The sequence below is a fragment of the Festucalex cinctus genome, chromosome 21, assembly GCF_051991245.1.
Source record: "Festucalex cinctus isolate MCC-2025b chromosome 21, RoL_Fcin_1.0, whole genome shotgun sequence".
Lineage (NCBI taxonomy): Eukaryota > Metazoa > Chordata > Actinopteri > Syngnathiformes > Syngnathidae > Festucalex > Festucalex cinctus.
The window spans coordinates 438,210-462,930 of record NC_135431.1 but is presented as its reverse complement, the minus strand read 5'-3'; the positions used below and the strand labels follow the sequence as shown (position 1 = coordinate 462,930).

General features: G+C 47.0%; 2 protein-coding genes across 16 annotated transcripts; one reads left to right on the top strand and one right to left on the bottom strand.

Moving 5' to 3' along the window:
• The first annotated feature begins 1 nt into the window (after position 1).
• Positions 2-19,094, top strand: cdc42bpb (CDC42 binding protein kinase beta (DMPK-like)). 7 transcript variants are annotated; one of them, XM_077510287.1, is made up of 36 exons: positions 7-2,671; positions 3,560-3,651; positions 4,940-5,023; positions 5,109-5,204; positions 5,277-5,425; positions 5,547-5,640; positions 5,737-5,937; positions 6,052-6,300; positions 6,795-6,966; positions 7,036-7,134; positions 7,196-7,329; positions 7,883-8,116; positions 8,197-8,307; positions 8,866-9,107; positions 9,194-9,299; positions 10,111-10,235; positions 10,303-10,411; positions 10,505-10,653; positions 10,740-10,837; positions 10,999-11,078; positions 11,291-11,359; positions 11,438-11,509; positions 11,587-11,692; positions 11,767-11,903; positions 11,992-12,131; positions 12,207-12,505; positions 13,043-13,105; positions 13,176-13,417; positions 14,356-14,710; positions 14,791-14,888; positions 16,396-16,480; positions 16,572-16,689; positions 16,755-16,872; positions 17,048-17,284; positions 18,078-18,180; positions 18,498-19,094. In XM_077510287.1, exons 1-36 carry the CDS (start codon positions 2,482-2,484, stop codon positions 18,620-18,622), a joined length of 5,181 nt encoding a protein of 1,726 aa, XP_077366413.1. In that variant the 5' UTR covers positions 7-2,481; the 3' UTR covers positions 18,623-19,094. The 7 variants fall into 7 exon arrangements, with proteins under 7 accessions (XP_077366409.1, XP_077366411.1, XP_077366414.1 ...); XM_077510285.1 differs by having other exon boundaries at positions 3-2,671; positions 6,795-7,134; positions 10,502-10,653; XM_077510284.1 differs by having other exon boundaries at positions 4-2,671; positions 10,303-10,653.
• Positions 18,432-24,610, bottom strand: vipas39 (VPS33B interacting protein, apical-basolateral polarity regulator, spe-39 homolog). 9 transcript variants are annotated; one of them, XM_077510320.1, is made up of 18 exons: positions 24,245-24,593; positions 23,650-23,758; positions 23,436-23,570; positions 23,317-23,355; positions 22,470-22,534; positions 22,318-22,374; positions 21,885-21,977; positions 21,761-21,794; positions 21,525-21,627; positions 21,121-21,148; positions 20,952-21,025; positions 20,781-20,856; positions 20,574-20,708; positions 20,360-20,401; positions 20,116-20,292; positions 19,959-20,048; positions 19,789-19,893; positions 18,890-19,028 (listed from the first exon to the last, which is right to left on the bottom strand). In XM_077510320.1, the coding sequence occupies exons 1-18, from the start codon at positions 24,326-24,328 to the stop codon at positions 19,026-19,028; spliced, it is 1,449 nt and encodes a 482-aa protein (XP_077366446.1). In that variant the 5' UTR covers positions 24,329-24,593; the 3' UTR covers positions 18,890-19,025. The 9 variants fall into 9 exon arrangements, with proteins under 9 accessions (XP_077366442.1, XP_077366441.1, XP_077366443.1 ...); XM_077510318.1 differs by lacking the exon at positions 18,890-19,028 and adding an exon at positions 19,617-19,701; XM_077510319.1 differs by lacking the exon at positions 18,890-19,028 and adding an exon at positions 19,617-19,701 and having other exon boundaries at positions 23,317-23,352; positions 24,245-24,592.
• Between the last annotated feature and the right edge of the window lie 111 nt (positions 24,611-24,721).

The following is a 24,721-nucleotide window of genomic DNA, read 5'->3' as shown; positions in this document are numbered from 1 at the left end:
GTAAGATGTGCTTCTTCTTCTTCTTCTTCTGTCACGTGACGTCACTTGGCACGCAGAACCGAGCTGAGTCGGAACCGGCCTCACTCAGCTCGGTCGCTTGGAAATTCACGCGGGCTTGGCGCGGGGAAAGTCCGGCACGCGTCTCCATGGCAACGCCTTCTTGGCGGCTGCATCGTCTTCATCATTGACAGTCGTCATCATCTTCGTCCTCCATTTTGTTTTGTTTTGTTTTGTTGTTTTTTTGGACGTGACTAGCGAAGCAAACGGCTCCGCTCTCAGCCAATCACAGGCCTCGTTTCCCCCTCCTGCCTCACGCTATTGGCTGGGCCGCCGTGACTTTCTCAATAGGTGACCTTTCACCTTTCATCCGTCTGCGCTTGCCTTGTGAATCTTAACAAACTTTGCGACAAAAGCGGCAAACAAGCGAGCGTTTGTCTGTGCGCGCGTGCGCGTGTGTTACATAAGCTCCTAAATAGGCGGTTTGGGTACACAAAAGCTAATCTCCTTGGCGAGGAAGAGGAGGAGGAAGGAAGGACACAACTCCGTGATGGAGATGAAGATGAGGATGATGAAGAAAGCAGGTTTTGGCGTGTGCGCGTGCGCGTGTCTACTCGCAGCATCTCCTTGCCTCGGATTGGTCGCCTGGCGGTTATGTTACGTAAGTGGCCGAAGACAGACAGGTGCATTGTGGGACATTTAGCCAGCATCAGTGTGACCCCATTTCCTTTTTTTTTTTTTTTTTTTTGTCACCTTGACAACCAAACAACCGGCCAACAAGCACGCACGCTCAATCGTACGCGATCAAAATGGCTGCGTTCAGACAGAGCCAGGCTTGGCCCCGCCCCTTGGTGATCAAGCGATGCTGATTGGCTGTTAAGGAGGAAGGAAGGAAAGACGGAGGACGTAACAACACAATCAAAAGACAAAGGGGGCGGGGTGGTTCTAAAATGGGACAGAAAGGACCATGTGACTGTTTCTATGACAACCAGCTGCTTGGTGATTGGTCGTTGCTGTCATGCTGTGCTCGGTGGATCCGCACGTGTGTTTGTCACTGCCTAGTGGAGAAAGGAAGCAATGACCTTTAGCATGATTCATATAATACAATAAAATATGGAAATATTTTATTTTCAATGTAGCCACACTCGTGTAAACACGACATTCTCCATGAATGTTACGTTTGCAGAATATGAAGGAATCAGCAAAATCCGCCCATTTCGATCCATCTCATTTCGATCCATCTTGTCACTTGCCGTCGACTGAAAATGACATCACAGGGTGGCAGCCAATCACGGTTCACCTGTTATGTGGGTTTGGTCATGGCATAAACCGGCCATTTTGACTTGAGACGTAAACTCGGAAATGACCAATCAAAAATCGCGTCCTTATATATTTTTTGTTTTGTAAACATTTATTTATCAACAAATTACAAGCTTACAGGCTTCCAGAAACATTGAAAAATACAGCTGAGCGATACCAAAAACAAGTCATCTTCTTCCTTCCTTCCTTCCTTCATCCCAGCATGCATTGCGAGCATGCGACCTTTGTGATTGTTTGTTTGTAAGGAGTTCGTTCAAGTGACGTCACCCCCCTGACACCGCCTCCAGTCTCCCGCTGGCTGTGATGACGTCACGTCCCAGTCTAACCCTGGCTCCCCGAGGGACATTGACGTGACGTCACGTATCCATGGCGTTTTTTTTCTTCCCCCCCCACAGGGAAGGCGGGGCCTGTGATCCCCGACTCATCGCCCGCAAAGCAGAATACAAGCAAGGGACGACTTCCGGGAGTTTGATGTTTTGTCTTTCAAAACAAAACCGTAACGTGCATCGACGCGGGTCGTAGCGACAGATTTACGTGATTTACTTAAGATGGTTGAAGATGACTATTTAACGGATAGTGTAGAAGTGGTAGTCGTTAATTTCCGGCAGAGCTCGTTAATTTCCGCGTGTAAATAAAAAAAAAAAAAAAAGAATGAAATCGTTTTGAAAGCGGAAGTGGTTAGTTAGTGCTGCCAACTTGCCGCGAGGGAGGCGACCTGGATTCTGGCGTCGCCGTCTTCCCGTCGGGAAGAGCCGAAAAAAAACAACTAAAAAAAACAAAAACGCTCCGTTATCGTCCCAGGTTGTGGTTCGGTTCGATTTGGTTGCTTGGTGCCGGTTCTTCCGGAGCATATCCCGAGACTTTGCTAAGGCTGGCGGGCGGCGAGCATGGAGCGGCGGCGGCGCAGGCGAACGTGACGACGCGGAGGAACATTCGGGCTCGGGATTAAAGCCGATGTGGAGCAAAAGCTGACGTCCGGCGGAACCCAACTGACGGAACCGGACGCAAACACTCACGGTCGCACTCGAACGACGCGCTCGGGAATGTTTGCTGGGAGCTAACGAGCTAGCGGAGCCTTAGCAGCGAACCTTGTTAGCCGTTTTTTGAGCCAGGCCGAAGCCGGGCCGGGCCGGGCCGGAACCGCCAGCCAGCCAACCAGCGAGCATGTCGGCCGCCCAAAAGGCTCAGGCCGCCCCGGTCCGCCTCAAGCGACTGCGGGAGATGCTAGCGGAGCGCACGGTACCGGGCTGCCTGAACGTCGAGACCCTCCTCGACCTCCTCCTGTGCGTGACCAGCGAGTACGCCAACTGTCCGCTCAAGAGGGAGAAGCACGTCGCCGACTTCCTCGAGTGGGGTGAGGAAACAAACAAACAAACACAACACAACAGAACCGAACCGAACCCAAGCGAACGCGCTTTCCCGGTTCGGGGGAGGAAGGTGCTGGGGCGCGGCCAGACAGATTGACGAGCTTCCAAAAAACAAGTTATGTGACGCTTGCAACAAAATCCTCTCATACTTTTCAAGATCGTCAAGAACTATTGTCACATGAGCCCAAAAATTGACTGTTGATCGATTCTCGGATTGCCACTAAGAGCGATTCTCATAATCGGCGAATATGTCAGTTATAGTCGATGAATCGGATTAAAAAATAGAACTTCCAGATGTGTACAGGTGACAAACAAACACAAGTCGATTATTTGAGAAATTGGCAAAAATGCATCTGGCTTGCCACTAAGAGCGATTCTCATAATCGGCGAATCTGTCAGTTATAGTTGATGAATCGGATAAACAAAATAGAACTTCCAGATGAGTTGATGATTGGAGAAATCGGCAAAAATGCATCTGGCTTGCCACGAAGAGTGATTCTCATGGAAATCAAATGTTTTTTTCCAAATCTGATGAATTGACAAGAATTGCGATTCATCGATTATCAAAATAATTGTTCTTTGCAAATGTTATTAATGACATTCTGTGTATTTGTGTACGTTTGAAGAACGGGATGGAAATGAAAACATGTTTTTTCCAAATTCGATGAATTGACAAAATAATTGAGATGAAACGATTATCCAAATATTGATTTGCAGCGCTATTAAAACGCTGTCAATGTTATTGTGCTTGTTTGCGTATGTTTGAAGTAGGGGATGGAAATTGTCTTTTCAAATCCGATGAATTGCCAAAACGATTGTTATGATGTTATTTTCATCCCGATGAACAAAGTCACTGATGGACGTGTTGCGTGCAGTGCAACCGTTGACATCGGCGGTGAAGGAACTTCGCCTGCACCGAGACGACTTTGAGATGTTGAAGGTGATCGGACGCGGCGCTTTTGGCGAGGTAAACGATTCCTGTTTGGGAACCTTTTGTGTGTGTCTGTATGTGTGTGTGCACGCGCCCACTTCCTTCCAGCGCATTTCCTGTTTGCAGCTGGCAACTTCCTGTCTGTGTCGCTGTCGGGCGGGACGAGGCCGGCCGACCGACATTCCGCAAACAAACAAACAAACAAACGTTTTTTTTTCCGATTGGAATGACGCTGGCGTTTGTACTTGTTTTGTTTTTGTTTTTTTTGCGTGCATACCTTTTGGGCGTGTGCGCCGCCACACGCCTTGTGAAGCGCCTCGGGGGCGCCGACGCACCCTCATCTGATGCATTGTGGGTAGCGGAGGCGTGGCTTCAAGGAATGTTTTTCATCAGACGCGTGCAAAGGAATCGAAATTCAATTGCATTTTCAATGATGACACTCCACAATTACGAAATCAGCATCATCGTAAAAAAAAAAGTTTGAGTTGTTTCAAATGTTACCTTTGCATTCTTTGTTCAATTTCCAAATAACTAATTAATAACATTTGTTTAATCCAAAATAAACGTAAATAATTCGTGTTCGATAAATCAAATAATAACCGACCGGTCAATCGATTCCTAAAATAAACGGTAGTTATCTGATACATCGATTAGGGCTGTGCAATTAAGCGAAATTCAATTACAACTTTGATTAGCACCCTCCACGATTACAAATAATTGTACACATAATTGTACAAGAACGATTATCCGAGGCGGAAATGACGAGGACTCGTTTCAGCCCTAATAATCGTTTTTGTACAATTATGCCAATTTTGTAATCGTGGAGGGTAATATTCGAAATCATAATTGAATTTCGATTAATTGCACAGCCATAACATTGATTAATAGGAAAATAGATGAATCGGTTACTAGTGAAAACAATCGTTAGTCATCTAATTCAACAATTGATTTGAAAATGAATTGAAAAAATGCTCGACTGATTAATAACCACTTAAGTAATCGTCGAATCGGAAAATAATCGACTGATTGATGACTGAAATAATTTTTAGCTGCAGTCCACAAAGTTAAAGTTATCAGGCAGGCTTTGGTGTAAAGTGGAATGATTTGATTTGTTTCGATGACTTACAATCCAAATCGATTTTCCGATCCACAACGTTGTTTTTGTTTCAGGATCAAATTCGTCCGCTGGGGTGGAAAAAAAATGTGTAAACTGTTGCCTTAAACTTTTTCAACATAACCTCGTGGGCCGCTACTTGGGGGAACGGCATTTTCCGATTGGCCATGGAGTGTCAGCCGTCCGCTGAATTGTTGTTGTTTTCCTCAGGTTGCCGTGGTGAAGATGAAGCAAACGGAGCGCGTCTACGCCATGAAGATCCTCAGCAAGTGGGAGATGCTGAAGCGGGCCGAGGTAACGAGAGGTCGCCAGGTCACGTGAGCGCGCCGCGTTCGGATTCTCACGCGTTTACCCGGCGGGTGCGTGCGTGCGTGCGCAGACGGCGTGTTTCCGCGAGGAGCGAGACGTGCTGGTGCGAGGAGACAGCCAGTGGATCACCACGCTGCACGCTGCCTTCCAGGATGACAACTACCTGGTTAGTCGCACGAGGAGCGACCACGTTGGCGCCGGTCACTGATTCAAATCTTGGCCACGCCCACCCCCGCAGTACCTGGTGATGGATTACTACGTGGGCGGAGACTTGCTGACGCTGCTCAGTAAGTTTGAGGACCGGCTGCCCGAGGACATGGCCAAGTTCTACGTGGCCGAGATGGTGCTGGCCGCGCACTCCATCCACCAGCAGGGATACATACACAGGTATCGGCGGGACACCTGAAACCATTCATCGAATAATGTCCGATAACAGTCAATATAGTTGCCTGTAGGCCTGAAACGATGAATCGAGTATTTTATGATTATGATGATTTTTTCTTCCCAGAGACATCAAGCCTGACAACATCCTGCTGGACGTCAACGGCCACATTCGTCTGGCTGACTTTGGCTCTTGTCTGCGGATGCTGGAGGACGGCACGGTAACGCCAACGCGCAATCGTGTTTTGTTTGAATGATTTTGAGGCGAGTGAGGCGCGAGCGCGCACGTTTTGCTGTCCCGGCGCGTCTTGGCGCAGGTGCAGTCGTCGGTGGCGGTGGGCACGCCGGACTACATCTCGCCCGAGATCCTGCAGGCCATGGAGGACGGCAGGGGCCGCTACGGCCCCGAGTGCGACTGGTGGTCGCTGGGCGTGTGCGTCTACGAGATGCTGTACGGCGAGACGCCCTTCTACGCCGAGTCGCTGGTGGAAACCTACGGCAAGATCATGAACCACCAGGTCAGACCGAATCGCTTTTGTCCTGGTTTCGAAACGTGGACGCGGCCTCCATTTGCGCCAGCCAATCCAAAGTTGCGCAACAGGAGGACAAGTAAGTTGCGGCGTGCGTTTCAGGAGCGGCTGCAGTTCCCGGCGGACGCGTCGGCGGTGTCGGAGGCGGCCAAGGACCTGATCCAGCGGCTGCTGTGCCCTCGCGAGCGCCGTCTGGGCCGCAACGGCATCTCGGACTTCAAGTCGCACGCCTTCTTCGGCGCCGTCGACTGGGACAACATCCGCGGCGCCGAGGCGCCGTACGTGCCCGACGTGTGCTCGCCCACCGACACGTCCAACTTTGACGTGGACGACGACGTCCTCAAGAACGCCGTACGGCAGAAAACACAACACAACACAAAACGCGCACAAAATCCAACATGAAAACACGCAAAAAGAAATGAAAACAAGTGAGGAAAAAAAAGGAATTCAAAAATAGAAATGGAAATAAAAAGAAAATATATACATTTGTATTTTGACTTTTAGTCATTTATTTATTGATTTATTTATGAAGAAATTTATTGTTAATCTTGGCAGTTTTGGTCCGTACTAAAAAAATGAATAAATGACTAAATAAATAAATAAGCGACTAAAATGATGTAAAAGATATAATTACAATATATATATATATATTTTTTTAGCTATAATTTTTTTTTTTAAAGTTTTTATTTTCCCTTTTGGTCCTGTACGTATGATATTCACTTTGAATGTTGTCAGTTTTGGGCGTCCGCCCGCCCGTCCGTCCGTCCGTCCATCCGTCCGTCCGTCCGCGGAATCCGATCAGCGTTTTTGTCGTGGTCTTGTTAATAACTGTTGCCTTGTTGCAGGACGCGCGGCCGTCCACGTCTCACAGCGACTTTGCCGGCCAGCACCTCCCCTTCGTGGGCTTCACCTACACAAGCTCCTCCTTCTCGGACGCCGGCTGCGACCTGGAGGCCTTCCAGAGGAGGATCGGCAGTCTGGAGCGGGAGAAGCAGGAACTCAAGCAACGACTGCAAGGTGACGCCGCCGTTAACGCTTCATTAACCTTCAAGCAAAACCAAAGGCAAACATTCCAACCGTACGCAGAGTCGACGCAGGCTCCGCCTCCAGGCGCGCCGGCCAGTCGCGACAAGGAGGTCAAGAAGCTGAACGAGGAGATCGAGCGTCTGAAGAAAAAGCTGGAAGGTGAGAAAAGGGCGAGGACGACGTCCCGGCGGCCTGACCACACCCCCTTCTGCTCGGCTAGACTCTGATAGGCTGGAGCACCAGCTGGAGGAGGCGGTCACCCTGCGGCAGGACTACGACAGCTCCGCCTCCAAGCTGAGGAACCTGGAGAAGCAGCTGAAGGCGCTCAAGATGGAGAAGGACGACGCCCACAAGGTGAGTCAACGTGTGTCTTTTCATTGACGCTATTTTTAGTCAAATATATCTAGCGAACATTATATTGTCTTTATTTTAGTCAGAAAAAAAAATCATTTTATTCGTCTGCTTTTAGTCAACTATGAATCTAGCATTTAGTTTTTGTCCCGTTTTTGTTCACGCACTAAAATGACCATAGATTTTTTTATTTTTTTATTTGGTCAAGTACATTTTCGTCTGTTCTTCATTATTGAATGAAAAATCTTTTTATAGGTAAGTTTCATCAATTTTCACGTCGCTGGTGTTGCAACATTGACCTGGCTGATCTCTTATACTCTGCGGCCACCTGCTGGACGTTTTTTGTCATAGCGAGCGTTGCTTCAAGCATTCTTTTCGCTTCAAACAAAAATGTCTTTGGTTAATGAAGGTTTTGTTGTAGTCCGGTGCAAAAATGTGTGTTGCCAAAATGATGTTAGTTGAGTTTCGGTTGACGAAATGAAAGCGAAAGTTGTCGCTGAACGGAAAGCCAAAAGCCGGCGTTTGGTGAGCGCTGCGTTTTGTTTGCGGCGGCCAGCAAACGGCGGAGGCGGCGGAGCGCGCGCGGACGGCGTCGGCGGAGGCGGCGGAGGCGAACTGCCAGCGGCGCTCGGCCCTGCGCGAGCTGTCGGAGAAGACGGCCGAGCTGAACTCGGCCAAGCAGCGACTCTCGCGACAGCTGCGAGACAAAGACGAGGAGGCCGAGCGGCTGCAACGCAAGGTGGAGCTCATGCGGCAGGACGGCCGCAAGACGGACAAGAGCCGCAAGGAGGTGACGGCGGAGGCTCGCTTTGGCCTTTTTGGGTTTTGCGGAGCCTCGCGCCAGACGTCTTTTTTCCTCTTTTGGTCCAGCTGGAGGCTCAGCTGGACCAAGTGACGGCGGAAGCGTCCAAGGAGCAGAAGCTGAAGGAGCACAGCGAAGTCTACGCCAAGCAGCTGGAGGACGAGCTACGCTGCCTCAAGGTCAGAGGTCACGCGCGCCGCCAACGTTCAAAAGACATCAATATAGAAATGACGAAAATCCAAACCGAAATAAATACATTTGGATTTTTACTCTTTCATTTATTTAGTCATTTGTTTATTTCTAGTGTTTAATATTTTTATGTTAAGTCATTTATTTATTTATTTACTTATTTTTAATTTTGGTCATTTCGACTTGTTAGTACGGACCAAAACTGTCAAATAAATGACAAAATAAATCATTCAATAAATAAATAAAAAACAAACAAAAAAAATGATACAAATATTCTATTGTTCAAAAATTAAATACAAACGTATTTATTTTTTGTATTTTTTGTTCTTTTTATTTCCATTCAAATGTATTTTTTTTGGATATCATTTTTTAATATTTTTTATATCCATTTTTATTGTCACTTGTCGTCATTTCTTTCTTTCGAATGTTGTGACTTTTTGCTCCCTCCATAGTCCCAAAGTCGCCTTTGTTTTGGTGTTCAAGCGAAAAGGCGTGGCTCGGTGTCGGGTAGTCATGGCGACGGCGGCGACGCCCCTTTTGCCCTTCAGTCTCTGCAGGGACGAGGAACGGGGGCGGGGGCGGAGTCCCAGCAGGAGCTGTCTCGGCTGAAGGCGGAGCTGGACAAGAAAGTTCTCTTCTACGAGGAGGAGATGCTGAGGAGAGACTCCGCCCACTCGTCGGAGCTGAAGAAGTTGCGCAAGGACCTGCGCGACTCGGAGAGTCTGCAGCAGGCCGCCAGCAAGGAGAACCTGCAGCTCAAGGACAAGCTGGACAAGGACAAGAGGGACAGGTGAGTCCGGCTCAGGTGAGACGGGCGAGCGCTCCGCTGGACTTTGCCACTTTTCGTTTTCTTTTCTTTTCTCTTTTTGTGCGCAGACAAGCGGAAATGGACGAAGCGGTCGGCGTCCTGAAGGACAAACACGAGCGAGAGAAGAACCTCCTGATGGAAGAGAACCGAAAACTGATGACGGAAACCGACAAGGTTGGTGACTCGCCGATGCCGCGCCAGACGATTGCGGACGCGATTACGATGACCTCACCATATGACGATTAGCCGTATATTAATCAGGTCGTAAGTCCACCATCATCTACCATAAAACCACATCAACTGATGAGAAAATCGTTTCTTTTTTCAAACTGGCATCTTCGTCACACTGAGTATTTTTGATTTTTTTTTAAACAAATACAAATTTGTCATGTAACATGTCAGTCAATTGTTTCATGATATAAACTGTGACACCATTTTTTTGTGGAACATTGCAAAATTGGTCGGTAATTGCTGATAATTGTCAGGCCGCCTATAATTAACGTGCATCCCTATTTTTCATACAAATAAAATGACTTATTAAATCCAATTACATCCTTATCAATATTCCTTAGAAATTGTGTGCTTCAAAAAGTCGAAACGTAAAATGCTTTTTCAATGTTTTTGTTCAAATATGTTTTCAAATGAAAATAAATATACATTCAAATATAAGACACATTTTTCATAGAAGCGTATTCAAAACGGAGTCATTTGCTGGACAGATAAACGTCTTCCACAAGTCAAAGTAAGCTTCAGCTAATGAGTCTTCTTCACCTGAATTTCCCGCCACTCTTATGAGGAGCTCCCCCTAGTGGCCCGCCAAGTAATTGCTCAAGAAGTCATCAACAATGGAGCCGTTCTAGTGGCTGTACATTAACTACAAATGTCGCCATACTTGGCTGTGCGTGTCGATAATCTATTGGGAGACAAAGTTTTATCGATATATCGTCACACTCGTAACGCTTACATCATCATCGTTGTCGGCCAGCTGTGTTCGTTTGTGGACAAGTTGACGGCTCAGAATCGTCAGCTGGAAGACGAGCTCCAGGACGCCACCTCCAAGAAGGAGAGCGTGGCGCACTGGGAGGCGCAGATCGCCGAGATCATTCAGTGGTGAGTGGCCGGCACGCCTGGCGAGCGCCTGGGAGGGGGCGTGTCCTCTGACCGCACCTGTGCTCAGGGTGAGCGACGAGAAAGACGCTCGCGGTTACCTGCAAGCTTTGGCCACCAAGATGACGGACGAGCTGGAGACGCTGCGCAGCTCCAACCTGGGGAGCCGAACGCCGGCGGTACGTCACGTTTTCAAGAAAGCGAGAAAAAAGACGTCTGGGCTTGCTTGTCAGGACCTGGTCCATGTCCGTGTCCGTCTCGTCTCCCAGCAGGACCCGCTGTGGAAGGTGCGGCGCAGTCAGAAGTTGGACATGTCGGCCCGGCTGGAGCTTCAGTCCGCCCTGGACGCCGAAATCCGAGCCAAGCAGATGGTCCACCAGGAACTGCGCAAGATCAAGGCCGCCAACGTGGCGCTGGAGAGGTCGCCATTGGGGTTTCGGGTTTTTTTTTGGCGTCACGTCGGAGCTAACAGAAGCCGTTTTGTTTTTTTTCGGTTCCCGCATGCAGTAAGCTGAAGGATTCAGAGGAGCGAGGCAGCGAGATGGCGTCCCAGATCGAGAATCTGAAGAAGGAAATGGAAGACGGACGATCGCGCTCTGACAGAGGTCAGGCCACGCCTACTTGCGAGTCGTCTTGTCGGGTTAAGGCGGCGACGTGGCTCACGTGGAAGTGCCCTTGAGCAAGATATTGATTGAACCCGCAGCTGCTCCTGATGCTGCTGACGTCGCCAGCGGGTAGAATGAGTTGTCGAATGTTTTGTGTGCAGCGCTGAACCTTCCGGACTTCAAGGACTCCATCTTTGAATACTTCAACACGTCCCCGCTGGCGCCGGACCTCACCTACAGGGTGAGTTTGTCATCCGGCCGGCCGTGTTCATTTCCTCAACCAAAAGTCAACAAAAATCACTTTGTTTATATGTTTTGGGACTAAAATAAAAACTACAATGCTAGATTTATAGTTGACTCAAACTAGACGGAAAAAATTGTTTTTTTTTTAAACTATAATAAAGAGCAATATGTAGATTTATAGTTGACTAAAACAACCTCGGTGACCTGCAGACCAGCGACCTCGAGAGCACGCCCTTGAGATCCCAAAGCACGCCGCCCTCGTCTGCTTCCGAGAACGAGGCAAGACTCGCATGACGACGATGACGACGATCAACAAGGCGAAGGACTCGATTTTGACTTGCTGCGTTTTGTCTTCAGGATTTGAAGTTGTCGCCGTTCTCAACCAGCCCCTCGTCCACCCACCAAAGTCCCTCAATGAGCTTGCTGAAGGTGTAACGCGCCCCCCAAAAGAATCCAGGCGGGCGTGCTGGCGTCTGATGCCTTTTTTTGTTTTGTTTTTTGTGCAGCCGAAAGCTCACCAGCTCAGCATCAAGACCTTCTCCAGTCCCACGCAGTGCACCCACTGCACGTCCCTCATGGTGGGCCTCATGCGACAGGGCTACGCCTGCGAAGGTAAGCCGCCGCCCACGTCCGGCCGCTCGCTCGCTCGCTCGCCGTGACCTCCTTGTCGTCGTCCCCCCCCGCAGTCTGCTCCTTCATCTGTCACGTGGCCTGCAAAGACCACGCCCCCCTGGTGTGCCCCATCCCGGCGGAGCAGGCCAAGAGGCCGCAGGGCGTCGACGTCCAGAGAGGCATCGGCACCGTCTACAAAGGATACGTCAGGGTACGACCCGCACGGCCCGTTTGTCATTCCGGATTCTCATGAAGCTGAAGAAGTGACACCGAGCGTTGCCCGCCCGCCCACCGACCAGATCCCGAAGCCGAGCGGCGTGAAGAAAGGCTGGCAGCGAGCCTTCGCCGTGGTGTCGGACTCCAAGCTCTTCCTGTACGACGTCCCGGAGGGCAAGACCACGCAGCCCGGCGTGGTGGCCAGTCTGGTGCTGGACCTCAGGTAAGGAAAAGCGCGTCACCCGCCGGCGGGGACGCGCTTTGACGCGGCTCGCCGCCCTTCGTCCCCCCCCGGCAGGGACGAAGGCTTGTCGGTCAGCTCGGTGCTGGCGTCGGACGTGATCCACGCGTCCAGGAAGGACGTGCCGTGCATCTTCCGGGTGACGTCGTCGCAGGCGGGCCCGCCGCTGCGCCGCGCGTCGCTGCTGGTGCTGGCGGAGAGCGAAGCGGAGAAGAGCAAGTGGCTTCGCATCCTGGAGGGCCTGCAGAGCATCGTGGCCGACAACTCGCTGGCCAAGCCGCTCGTGCACGTCCTGCACGAGGCCTACGACGCCTCGCTGCCCATCATCAAGTCCACGCTGTCGGGCGCCGTCATCGGTACGCACGCAACGTTCCCATTTTCACGCTTGTTGGTTCGCTTTCTTCCTTTTTCTTCTCCTTTTTTCTTTCTTCATATTCAACTTTTCATTCTTTTTGTGCTTTTTCTGCTCCTTTGGTTTCTTTCTTCTTCCTTTTTCTCCTTTTTTTTTCTCTCTTCCTCCCCCTTTTCTCCTCTTTGCTTCCTCCTCCTCATGACTGTTGTTTTTTTTTTGGCCCAGAGGCAAATGCAGTCATGCAAACTCAAAACTGCGGCCCTCAGGCGGTATGTTTAATGCCACCATATGACGTCATCACTAGGCCACGCCCCCACGAAGGCACACAGACCAAACTCATTTGTTTACATTTCATTCGCTTGTTGTCGGGGGGTGGAATGGATGTTTTTCTTTTTTTAAATTCATTTTGGATTTGAAATGCATGTAACTTGAGTTGGGAGCTTAGTGTGGGAATGAAATCAACTCTTACGTCAAGGCACTCGTGCGCTTTCTGTTGCGGTCCGACTTTGAAACCTGCGGCGTGTTTGGCCTTTTCCCGCAGACCGCGAGCGCATCGCCCTGGGAACCGAGGACGGCCTGTTTGTGGTGGAGGTGACGCGAGACGGTGAGTCGGCGACGGTCCGTCCGTCCGACCGTCCGTCCGTCCGCTGACAGATTTTGCTCCCGTCTTGAAGTGATCGTGCGAGCGACGGACAGCCGCAAGGTCCACCAGCTGGAGCTGATCCCCAAGGAGAAGATGTTTGCGCTGCTGTGCGGGCGCAACCGCACGGTGCACCTTCACCCGTGGGGCCTGCTGGATGGCGGCGAGGCCGCTTTCGACATCAAGCTGGCCGAGACCAAAGGATGCCAGGCCCTGACGGTGGTGCCGCTCAGGCCCGGCGGGCCCGCCTGCCTCGTCGCCGCCGTCAAACGCCAGGTCGGGCGCCGTCTTCGCGTCGTCACCGAATATCCGGATCCGGACGCCTGCTCCGACTATCGCGATATTCGGCCTTAATATACAGCCACAGGAACGGAGACTGGGGGGGATTTTCCCATTTTTTCATGTGAAAAAAAGCTCAGAAGAGCAACAGAAAAACGTCTTAAAAATGCAATCATGCCATCTAGTAGCAGAAAAAAACACAAATCAATATCACACTCGTTTTTTTTTTTTATCGCACAGTATATAACTCAATTTTTGGAATTATTAAGAATTTGAAATAAATCGTATAATATAATATAAAAATAAACAATAAAATAATTATAAAATAAATGTCAATAATAAAAATTACTAATAAATAAATTAAAAAAAAATCCATATTATAATAAAATAATATAAATTATATATAATATAAATTAAAAAAATAAAATTATAAAATAAATATCAATAAATAATAAAGAGAAATACTAATAAATAACAATGTAAAAATAAATAAAAAATTCATATTATATTAAAAATAATATAAATGTAAGTACAATATAAATACATATATATAAATATAAATAAAAATACTACTAATAATAATTACAAATAAATAATCCCTAGATTGGCTGGCATCCAGTTCACGGTGTACCCCGCCTACTTCCTGAAGTTGGCTGGGATAGGCTCCAGCACCCCTTGTGAGTAATAATCAGTTAAGAAAATGGTTGGATAAAAAAATAAATCATTAAAAAAAAACCAAAGCTGATGATTCTTCCTCGCCTTAAACCTTGCGTCAATTTCCCCGCCACTCTTATGAGGCGGCGCTCCCCCTAGTGGCCCGCCAAGTCATTGCAATGACGAATGGAGCCGTTCCAGTGGCTGTATATGAACTGGAAATATGTCCCTAATCTTGGACTTGTGTCCGTACGCTCCTCGTGCGTTTGCGTCCCTCTTAGGTGCTGTGCTTCGAGATCAGCCGCGCCAAGCCGCACTACAGGCGCCTGTGGGAGGTGCAAGCGCCGGGGGCGGTGCAGTGGCTGGGCGCCGTCCGCCAGCGCCTGTGCGTGGGCTACCCGTCGGGCTTCGCGCTGCTGGCGCCGCAGGGCGACGACTCGCCCCGCGGCCTGGTCAGCCCGGCCGACCCGTCGCTGGCCTTCCTGGCCCAGCAGCCGCTGGACGCGCTGCACGCGCTGGAGGCGGGGCCCGACCGCCTGCTGCTGTGCTTCAGCCAATTGGGCGTCTTCGTGGACGGCCAGGGACGACGCGCGCGCGCCCGCGAGCTCATGTGGCCCGCCGCGCCGCTCGCCTGCAGTACGTCCGCGCCCGGGGACCAAGTAGGCCCCGCCCCCCGCCGTGATTTATCATCCGCTAACCCGCCCGTTTGGCCGCAGGTTCCAACTCCTCCCACCTGACCGTCTACAGCGAGTACGGCGTGGACGTCTTCGACATCCACACGGCCGAGTGGGTGCAGACCATCTCCCTGCGCAAGGTCAAAAAGCAACACATGACAAATGATGCAGACTGACAATAAAATACAATAAGTTTCCAAAAAATACCAAACGTAACAAATCAATACATGAAAAACAAAACATAAAAAACTGTCAATCAAATACTCAAATACAATAGGTTAAAAAAATACATCAAATCAAATAAAAACAAAAATTAAATGCATTTAAATATAATACGTAAAGAAATGAATATGGTACATTAAAAATAATTCATACGTAAATCATAAAAAAACTGTCAATAAAATACAATAGGTTAAAAATAAATAAATGCATTTAAACACAATATGTAAAAAAAAAAAAAAAAAGAATAAATAAATACATTAAAAATAATTAATAAATACAAAAAATAAAACAGAGTCAATAAACTGTTAAAATACAATTGGTAAAATCAAATTAAAATAATAAATACATTAAAATACAACAGGTAAAAAATCTGAAAAAAAATAAAATAAATGAATACAAAATAAATGTAAAAAGACCACAGCGACCACACAATTCACGCTAAACAGTCAATAAAATACAAAAATACAACAGGTAAAAATAAAATAAATACATGAAAAATAATTTAAAAAATAAAACAATGACCCCAAAAACCACACAATTCGGGCTAAACTAAAAAACAATCAAAGACTAAAATACAATATTTTTTTTTTAAATAAATAAATAAATACAATAAAAATATTTAAAAAAGAAAGAAATTCCACACAGTTCACACTAAACAAAAAACAGTCAATCAAATACTCAAATACAATAGGTTAAAAAAATACATCAAATAAAATAAAAACAAAAATTAAATACATTTAAATATAATACGTAAAGAAATTAATATGGTACATTAAAAATAATTCATACATAAATCATAAAAAAAACTGTCAATAAAATACAATAGGTTAAAAATAAATAAATGCATTTAAACACAATATGTAAAAAAAAAAAAAGAATAAATAAATACATTAAAAATAATTAATAAATACAAAAAATAAAACAGAGTCAATAAACTGTTAAAATACAATTGGTAAAATCAAATTAAAATGATAAATACATTAAAATACAACAGGTAAAAAATCTGAAAAAAAAATAAAATAAATGTAAAAAAAGACCACAGCGACCACACAATTCACGCTAAACAGTCAATAAAATACTAAAATCCAACAGGTAAAAATAAAATAAATACATGAAAAATCATTTAAAAAATAAAACAATGACCCCAAAAACCACACAATTCGGGCTAAACTAAAAAACAATCAATCAAAGACTAAAATACAATATATTTTTTAAAATAAATCAATAAAAATATTTAAAAATTCAAGAAATTCCACACAGTTCACACTAAACAAAAAACAGTCAATCAAATACAATTGGTAAAAAATCCATCAAATAATTACATGAAAAGTAATTCCCCAAAAATGCACACAAAATAAAGCCTCAAAAGACCCCAAGCAGCACACAAGTGTTTTCAATGGTGACCCCAAACGCGACCTCCCTCAGATCCGCCCTCTCAACGTGGAAGGGACCCTCAACCTGCTCACCTCGGAAGCTCCTCGCCTCATTTACTTCAGCAACGCGTGGTCAGGTGAGTCTTTAGGGGGGCGTGGCGTGGCGTGAGCCTCCCCTCCTCCCCCCCGTTCATCCGTCCGTCCGTCCGTCCGTCCGTCCGTCCTCAGAGGGAGAGCTGAGCATCCCGGAGATGTCGGAGCACAGCAGGAAGTTGATGCTCCGCACCCGCAGCAAGCGCAAGTTCCTCTTCAAAGTTCCCGAGGAGGAGCGAGTTCTGCAGCGCAGGTGGGTGGCTCGACTCCGCCCCTAGCGTGGCCCCGCCCGTCCTGACTCCTGGGCGCCCCCTTCAGGGAGATGCTCCGCGACCCCGAGTTGAGGTCCCGGATGATCTCCAATCCCACCAACTTCAACCACGTGGCTCACATGGGACCGGGAGACGGCATGCAAGTCCTCATGGACCTCCCCCTGGTAAGCCCCTCCCCCTGCGTCCGCATGCATCCCTCCCGCATGCCCTCCACCACCTGGCCCGCATGCGCCGTTCCTCGGACTGACTCGGTGGTCTCTTGTTGTCCTCCTGCTCCTCCTCCTTCGCTGCTCGTCCGTCCTTCCGTCCTTCCTTCCTTCCTTCCTTCCTTCCTTCCAGGTGGGTGAGGCGGCCCCCCCCTCCCCGTCCCCGAGCCCCTCCCCGTCCTCGTCCACCTCCCGCCACACCCTCATCTCCTCGCCCTCCAACTTTGAGCACGTGTATCACATGACGTCGTCGTCGGCCGGCGTCTTCTTGCTGAAAGACTCGTCGGCCTCGTCCGCCTCCCAGCAGAGCCTCCTGCAGCCTTCCTCCTCCTCCTCCTCTTCCTCTCCCTCCATCTGCTCTCTGGGAAGGGTAATAATCAAGCCCCGCCCCCATATATACACGCACAGATGGCAAAATGAATCCATTGATTCGCGCGTTCGCTGTCACACATTCGGCTTTTTTTCTCACTCAATGTGTTCATAATCGAGTCATCGTTTACACAACTTAAAATTGGACAAATGCTCAAAATTGTTGAGTTGGTTTTTAAATCATTAACAGCAATGAAGGGAGAACAATTATTATTGGAGCCACTTATTTGCTCATGTAAACACACATTATAATATTCATCAAAATTAATACATTCATTATTATTATTATTATTATATTATAATATTCACACACAAATGTACTTCATCTGACCATTAATGTAGAACTTGATATTGAAGGGCCAAAACATGCCTTTTGAAAATTAAAATGTAAATAAATATTTAATGAATGATTTAATCTAAATAAAATTGCGCTAAAAAACTAGCCACCAGAGGGTGCTAGAATTGCAGATGCGCTGCTTTTAATATCACGACACGACGACGATACCGTGCGGCAGTTTTAATATCGCAATATCACGATACGGCCGATATCGTCACGTCCTTCAGCATATTTGGATAACCGATTTGGCAACCTCTAGTGGACACGAGTGCACTTGACACGTTTGGGATGACGTGCATGAAGCTTGAGATGTTGACGTGTTTTGTTGGGCGTTTGCATGCATGACCTTTTTCAAAATGGCGGCTCACTCATCAAACGCGTATCGTGTGTGTGTGCGCGCATCCGTCGGCTTCTGCTCATGTGACCTGCCTGCGTGTGTGCGTGCGTGCGTGCGCAGGGGGTGTTGTCGTCCTCTCAAGAGGACGCTGTCAAAGACAAGCCCCGCCCACTGTCGGCCATCTCCCGAAGGAGCAAAACGCACATGACGCGAACCGCCTCGGGTAAGGTCACCACAACACAACACAACACAACGCAACGTTACGACAACAAAACCTTCCCAATCAATACATACAAATAAATATGTATCATATCCTTCAAAAATTAAGTACAAATGTATTTTATTTATGTCTATTTATATTTTTTGTTTTTATTTCCATTTCTATTCAATTTTGAAAGATTTTTCTGCTTTTATTTTGACTTTTTGTCATGAATTGATTTATGTGGAATGTTTGAATGTCGCTAACGTTATCGTTTGCCTTCCAGCTTGCTAGCAAGACGAGAATGTAGCATGCTAGCTTGTCTTTCCTTTTTGTTGTAGACTTTGGGAGAGGAGGAGCTTCACCCGTCAGCACTCAGGAGGCGGAGCCTGACTCGGAGCGAGAGGTGACGCCCACCGTGGAGTCTTGTATCGATTTGTCTTCGGACACCTCCGCTGATTTTTGAGGGGTTTTTTATTTATTTTTTTTGCCCCCCGAGCGCGCGCACGCACACACGCAAAACGACGGTTGCTTTTTTTGCATTTTAATCCCCTTTTATTGTGGCGGTATGCGTCAGCTTCCTGCTTTTAGCACACTTTTAAGGTTTTTTTTTTGTTTTGTTGTTGTCGCTTGGGAAGTGGGCAAGCTCGTTTGACCTTTGACCTTGGCGGCCGCCGATCACTAATTTGTACTGATGAACAACGAAAAAAGAAGAACGACAGACAAAAAAAACAAACCAACAAAAACACTGTATCGAAGTTGCACATTTGTTGTGGTTTATCCTCTTGCACCGGGTCCCGCCCCTTAACCTTTGACCTCTCGGGTCAGGCGAACACTACTGTTGATTTTTTTCTTTTTTCTTCCCAGAATCACTAGAAAAAACAAAAACAAAAAAACAACTTTGTAATGATGACAAACAATAAAAGAATCTACTGACAGTCTTGACTTTTTTAAGTATCAATATGATATGACCGATTTCGATACTTTTCGAAAAAATAGAAAATAATAATAATTATTATTATTACTTTATCAAAGTTTTACCCCCATCAACGTTCGTCATAATTAAAAAAAAAAATTTTTACTTTCTTAAAGTGCACAAAGTGATCATAGAAAACGAAATGTAAACAAATAATTAATCATATATCGTTCAGAAACTGCAAATACAAAAAAAATTGACTACAAATGTCTTCATCGTTTCTTTTTGCCATAAACAAGACGTTAAAGATGATCATGCAACAAATAAAACAGAGCAAAAAAAAAGCAAATATTTTTTGAAGTACAATAATGCATGTGTTGACGCAAACGACTACAAAGATACGCGACGGCACACGATTAATCGAAAAACACGACGGTTGACGTGCCCCGTCATCTGTTTGACCCAACCTCGATCGATATTATCGGGATCGATACTGACTAGGTATCAATTATATCGACACTTGGACTAAATGAGAAAGTTGAGATTTGAAGTTGACAAATGTTTTCTCTTTATTATTTGAAGTATGTGGAGGAAATACGAAAACGTTCTCAATTTTTCCAGCGGATTTGCTGAAAGAAGAAGAAAAAAGATGAATTTGAAAACGCGCGTCGTGATGAAGACGAAGACGAAGACGAAGAGCTCCTCGTCTTCCTCACCGAATTGTTGAGCAGCTCGTCGATTTTCCTCTCGGCCGCCGAGCCCGCCTCCACCTTCGCTCGATACGCTCGCAGCAGGCGGCGGTCTTTGGAGTCTCGGTACGTCTGATTGGACGACAAGCTGTCACGTGACCAGAAGCCCAAACGGAGCCGAATGCGACATGTCTCACGTTGATGACGAGGTCGTGACATTTGTGCTTGTGGGCCAGCGACATCCGCGTCTCGCCGTCCTCCACCAGGCTCACGTACTCCTGCAGCACCTGACGGCAAACAAAAGGAAAAGGAATCGTCGGCATCGGCGTCGCAAACGGACGGAAGGCGGCGGACCTGCGCGGGGGCGGAGTTCCGCTGCAGGATGTCGACGACGGTGCGGAAGGCGAGCGGCGAGCGTTTCCTGGCCAATCCCAACCAGCTGCGGCTGGCGAACAGCGCGTCCACGTCGCTCCACGACTTCTGCTTGGCGCGGGCGCTCAGCGCCGTCACGAACAGCTGCTTCTCCGAGAGCTGACGGACGGACGCCATCGGTCAGGCGGAAGCCATCCGTCGGGACGGACGGACGGACGGCGCTCACCTTGAAGCTCTGACGGATGTTCGACGGGCTGCTCAAGTTGCCCTGCGGACGGAAACCACATGTCACAGCGCACGAAAATATCGCTGGCCGATAATTATCGGCCTCAAATAGATCAACCGGATCATAAATCAAATCCGCCGATAATTTGACGTCACACAGATAATGAAGGAACCCGCAGATAATCGGACGGGAATCGTGCGCGATGCGACCTGACCTCGGGCTGCCCGTAGTGGTAGAAGCAGCAGTAGTACAAGGTTGTGATGAGCGGCACGTGCAGGACGGACGCCCTGCGCGGAAACTTCCGGAAGACGGCCGATTTCCCTCCTCGCTCCGCCTGAACGTCCGCCGCCTGCCCGACCGGACAGAGAATCGAATCCAATCGACAACAAAACCATGGTCAGATTGAAAAGAAATGTCCGACCTCCAGCACCATCTGCCGCTCCAGCAGCGAGACCTGGTCCTGGACCTGGACCTGGTCCTCGGGAGAAAACTGAAGACTAGAAGAAGAAAGGGGGGGAAAAAAATTAAAAAAAGATTTTTTATTTATTTTCATTTTTTTGAGAAGCCCCGCCCACCCCAAGCTGCCAATCACCTGAGGCAGCTCTTGAGGAAGTCCCGCCTCTTGTTCTCATCCGAGACGCTCAGGTGCCGTTTGTACTGAAGCAGCTGTCGCCGTGGAAACAACGAAAACACGCACACACACGGTGAGTACGCGCTCGTCACCGTATTCGATTGCATCGTTTGAATCGAGTTGAAACTACCGCGATGTCCTCCGTGCGTCCCAGAGATCTGAGGAAGGAAAAACAAAGTTTTAGCTAGCTTTGTAATTCGTGGAAAAATGCCCCAAGCTAACAAATAGCATCTATCCGACGCTTTTTAGAACGCTTCAAGTAACGTATAGTTTTTTGTTTTGTTGTATTATTTTTAAACTACAGTTTTGTTGTCTTGTAAATGACAGTAAAGAAAAGAAAAGACCTTGTGTATTTCAAACGAGCCCTTAACTTAAATCTGCTAGCTTCATGCTAGCACATAATGGGAAATGCCATAGACAGGCTAACAAATAGCATCTATCTGCCTTTTTTTTTTATTATTTGCGGACAGATAATTAACCTGTGTTATTGTTGATTGTCACCTGTGGAGGAAGTGATGTCACGCAAGCGCTCACCTGTAGACTTCGACGAGCAGGTCGTCGTCGCCGCTTTCGCTCAAATAGTTGATGAAATGTCGGAGGGCCGTCTGTCGCGATGACAACTCCACAAACAAAACATCTGCAAAAGACACAAAATCTAGCAATCGCTTGTTTTTTTTTTGCTGAACTTCACTTTGCTTCACTTTCCTTTGATCTTTCCTCTGGTCTCTGAATTTATTTTATTTTTTTTGCATCGAAGGAGGACGACTCACCTTTGCTCAAACTTTTCTTCAGATAAATTAAAACCTGCAAAAACATTTAGTTAGTTTTTTTATAGCCGTCAATCGAGTTGCGCGACGGGACATTTCGAGAATCGTATCGTTGATCGTTGATTACAGCCGTGATGACGTTCCCGTCGTGAGTTGCCGCCGCCGCGTCCAGAAGGCGCATTTTGTCCTGCAGGCATCGGAAACGCTCCAGCGACACCGACTGAAACACAAAAGAAAAAAACATTGGCCGATTATCTTGACAAATGATAATATGTCAATATGCGGACAAATCGATATTTACTGATTACGATTTACTCGATTGAATCTAAAAAAAAATGAAAATGTCAATAATCGTCTTACAGATCAATATCGGGATTAATCGGCATTGAATCGTGACCTATGAATCGGGATACGGATCGAATCGGCAGGTACTACAGGCAATTCACACCCCTCGTATATTAGAAATTTGGATAATGCAATAATCGACGAACAGGTTATAATCGGTATCAAATGGAATGGTGATCCGGATGGAATGTTCATGTGCTCGTCAATTGACACACCTTTCCTTGCTGCATCCTGCTGACGGCTTCTTGCGGCGACCAGTCGCCGAGCAGATCCTGAAAAAAAAAAAAAAAAAAAAAATCGATGACATCGTCACGAGCGCGATTGACGGGCGTATGAGATCGAGATCGTGAGATCGTGAGATCGTTACCTGCTTTTCACTTTTGGGTTTTTGGATTTCCGGAGCCACCATTCTGCCCGATGGGTCGCCAAATGCTTCAAAAAATAATCATTGTTCATCATAGCAGTGTGACGATATATCGATATGGCGATAAATCGTGATGCTTTGATAGATAATCGATACGCCTCGACGCAAGTATCGCAATATTTGTAGTCACAATGGTCACAGGTGTGCTGGAGCCTATCCCAGCCAGCGGTACAACCTCAACTGCTTGCCAGACAATCCAGGGATTATTTATTTGTATTGATTATTTTTTACATTTTTATTTACGTATGTTATATATATTTATATATTATATTATGTTGTTATATTACGTTATTTTATGATATGATTTTTTATACTTTTTAAAATTGATTTATTTTAGTACTTATTATTTATTTATATTCTTGTTATAATTTATGATTCTTATTTTATTTTTATGGTAGATTATCGAGGATTTATGACCTGAGCAATCTATCGATAATGGTCATATCGTGAGATAATCGTTATGGTGACCCTTGTATGGTATCGTATCGTATCGTATCGTATCGTGATGTTCCCGCCTCCTCGTTCCATCATTGATTAATGAATCTTTTCCTAACGACTTGCTCATCAGTACAGCATTAATATTCGCCATTCTATGCAGAGGATAAAGAATATATGAGCAATAGATGCTAATGAGCAATAGATGCTAATGAGCATGAGCATTCAAGCTCGCCAGGCCAGATCAATTGTTGCGTAGAACTCAATTCTGCGCTGACAACTTGAAGAGCAATCGTCAATTCATTTGATCGTCAACTTGTTTTGTTCAATCGGCGAATCGACGCGTGCGACCCACCGTCGGCGAACGTGGCGGCGTTTGCGCCTTTTCTTCCTGCTGGCGAGACGGACAAAAAAAAAAAAGTCAGTGGCGCGCGCGCACGTGGTGACCTTTCCGACCTTTGGCACCCGCGTGACCTTTGAAGAGCGACGTGAGCGAGTAGCCCGAGTTGACCATGACCAGGTTGGGGGCGGCGTCCGTGCGGATGATGCGGGGCGGGAAGGCGTCGCCGTCGGACGCCATCGCCGTCTCTCGGACGGACCACGAGATGCCTGAGGACGGACGGACGGACGGACGATGAGGAAGTTTGCGAGCGGACGGGAAAGGCGGGCGGGTGGGCGTCGTCCTCACTTCCGACGGGCTCGCCGCTCCAGCTGACCTTCTCCACGTCGTCATCGTCGTCGTCGTCGTCGTCCAGCAGCTGCGGGAGGCTCTTCACCGCCTCTTTCGATTCCTTCAGCTGCGCCACAGACAAACAACAAAAACAAAACAAACGCCAGTCTTTCACGCCACACCGATACTGACGACATTTTACAATTTTGTATTCCAATTTCCATCTTGGGAGGAGCAATATGGCGGCCTGAAAAGTTTTGGCCTATCAGCTATGGATTGCGTTTGAGGAAAATGGAAACAAGATGGCCGATTAACGCAGTCGTTCCAAAATCACGTCGTGTCACGTGACGTGAACTTTTTTTTTGGGGGGGGGTTGGAACTGGATCGATATCGTTTAATTTGTGAGGATTTTTATTTTTTTTTATTTGAAAACGTCGTTTGTTTTCACGGTATAATAAACATAACATTCTGCATTGCGGAAATGTCCGAAATGCCCGGATGTTTTCACCACTATAAACGTAGCATTTGCATTAGTGTTGCATTGCGGGAATATCCGGAATGCCCGGATGTTCGAGTTGACATTTTTTTTTAACAAATTGAGCAGCAGCCTCACGTCGTCGTCTTCATCCTCGAAGGTGAACGCTTTAAACTTGGACGTGTTCCAGTAGTCTTCCTCATCTGTTCGGCTCTTCATCATTTCTGGCTAGAAAAAGAAAAACAAACCAGTAAGCTAACTGGTTAGCAGGCTAGCTAGCAGCGTCGCGTTTGCTTTCACGTCCGCACAAATCCCGACTGGGACAGGAAGTGGCGAACGTCGTGTTGTGGGACAACTTGACAGGGACCTCAAAAGGTGTTTTGGGGCGGAAAAAAAGAAAGAAAAAAAAAGTGAGCAACTGCGATTCCGGTACCGTGTGAGGAGGTCGAAGTCGCGCGCGGAGCCTGCTGGGAAATGTAGTCAAGCGTGTTCACGTGACTAAAACACGCACTCCTTTCAAAATAAGAGTTTAAAACTTGAAAACTGTCAAAATGATAGCGGAAAATGTTCTACGTTTTTGTCCTTTGTCAATTATACATTTGTTTTGTAAGGTCA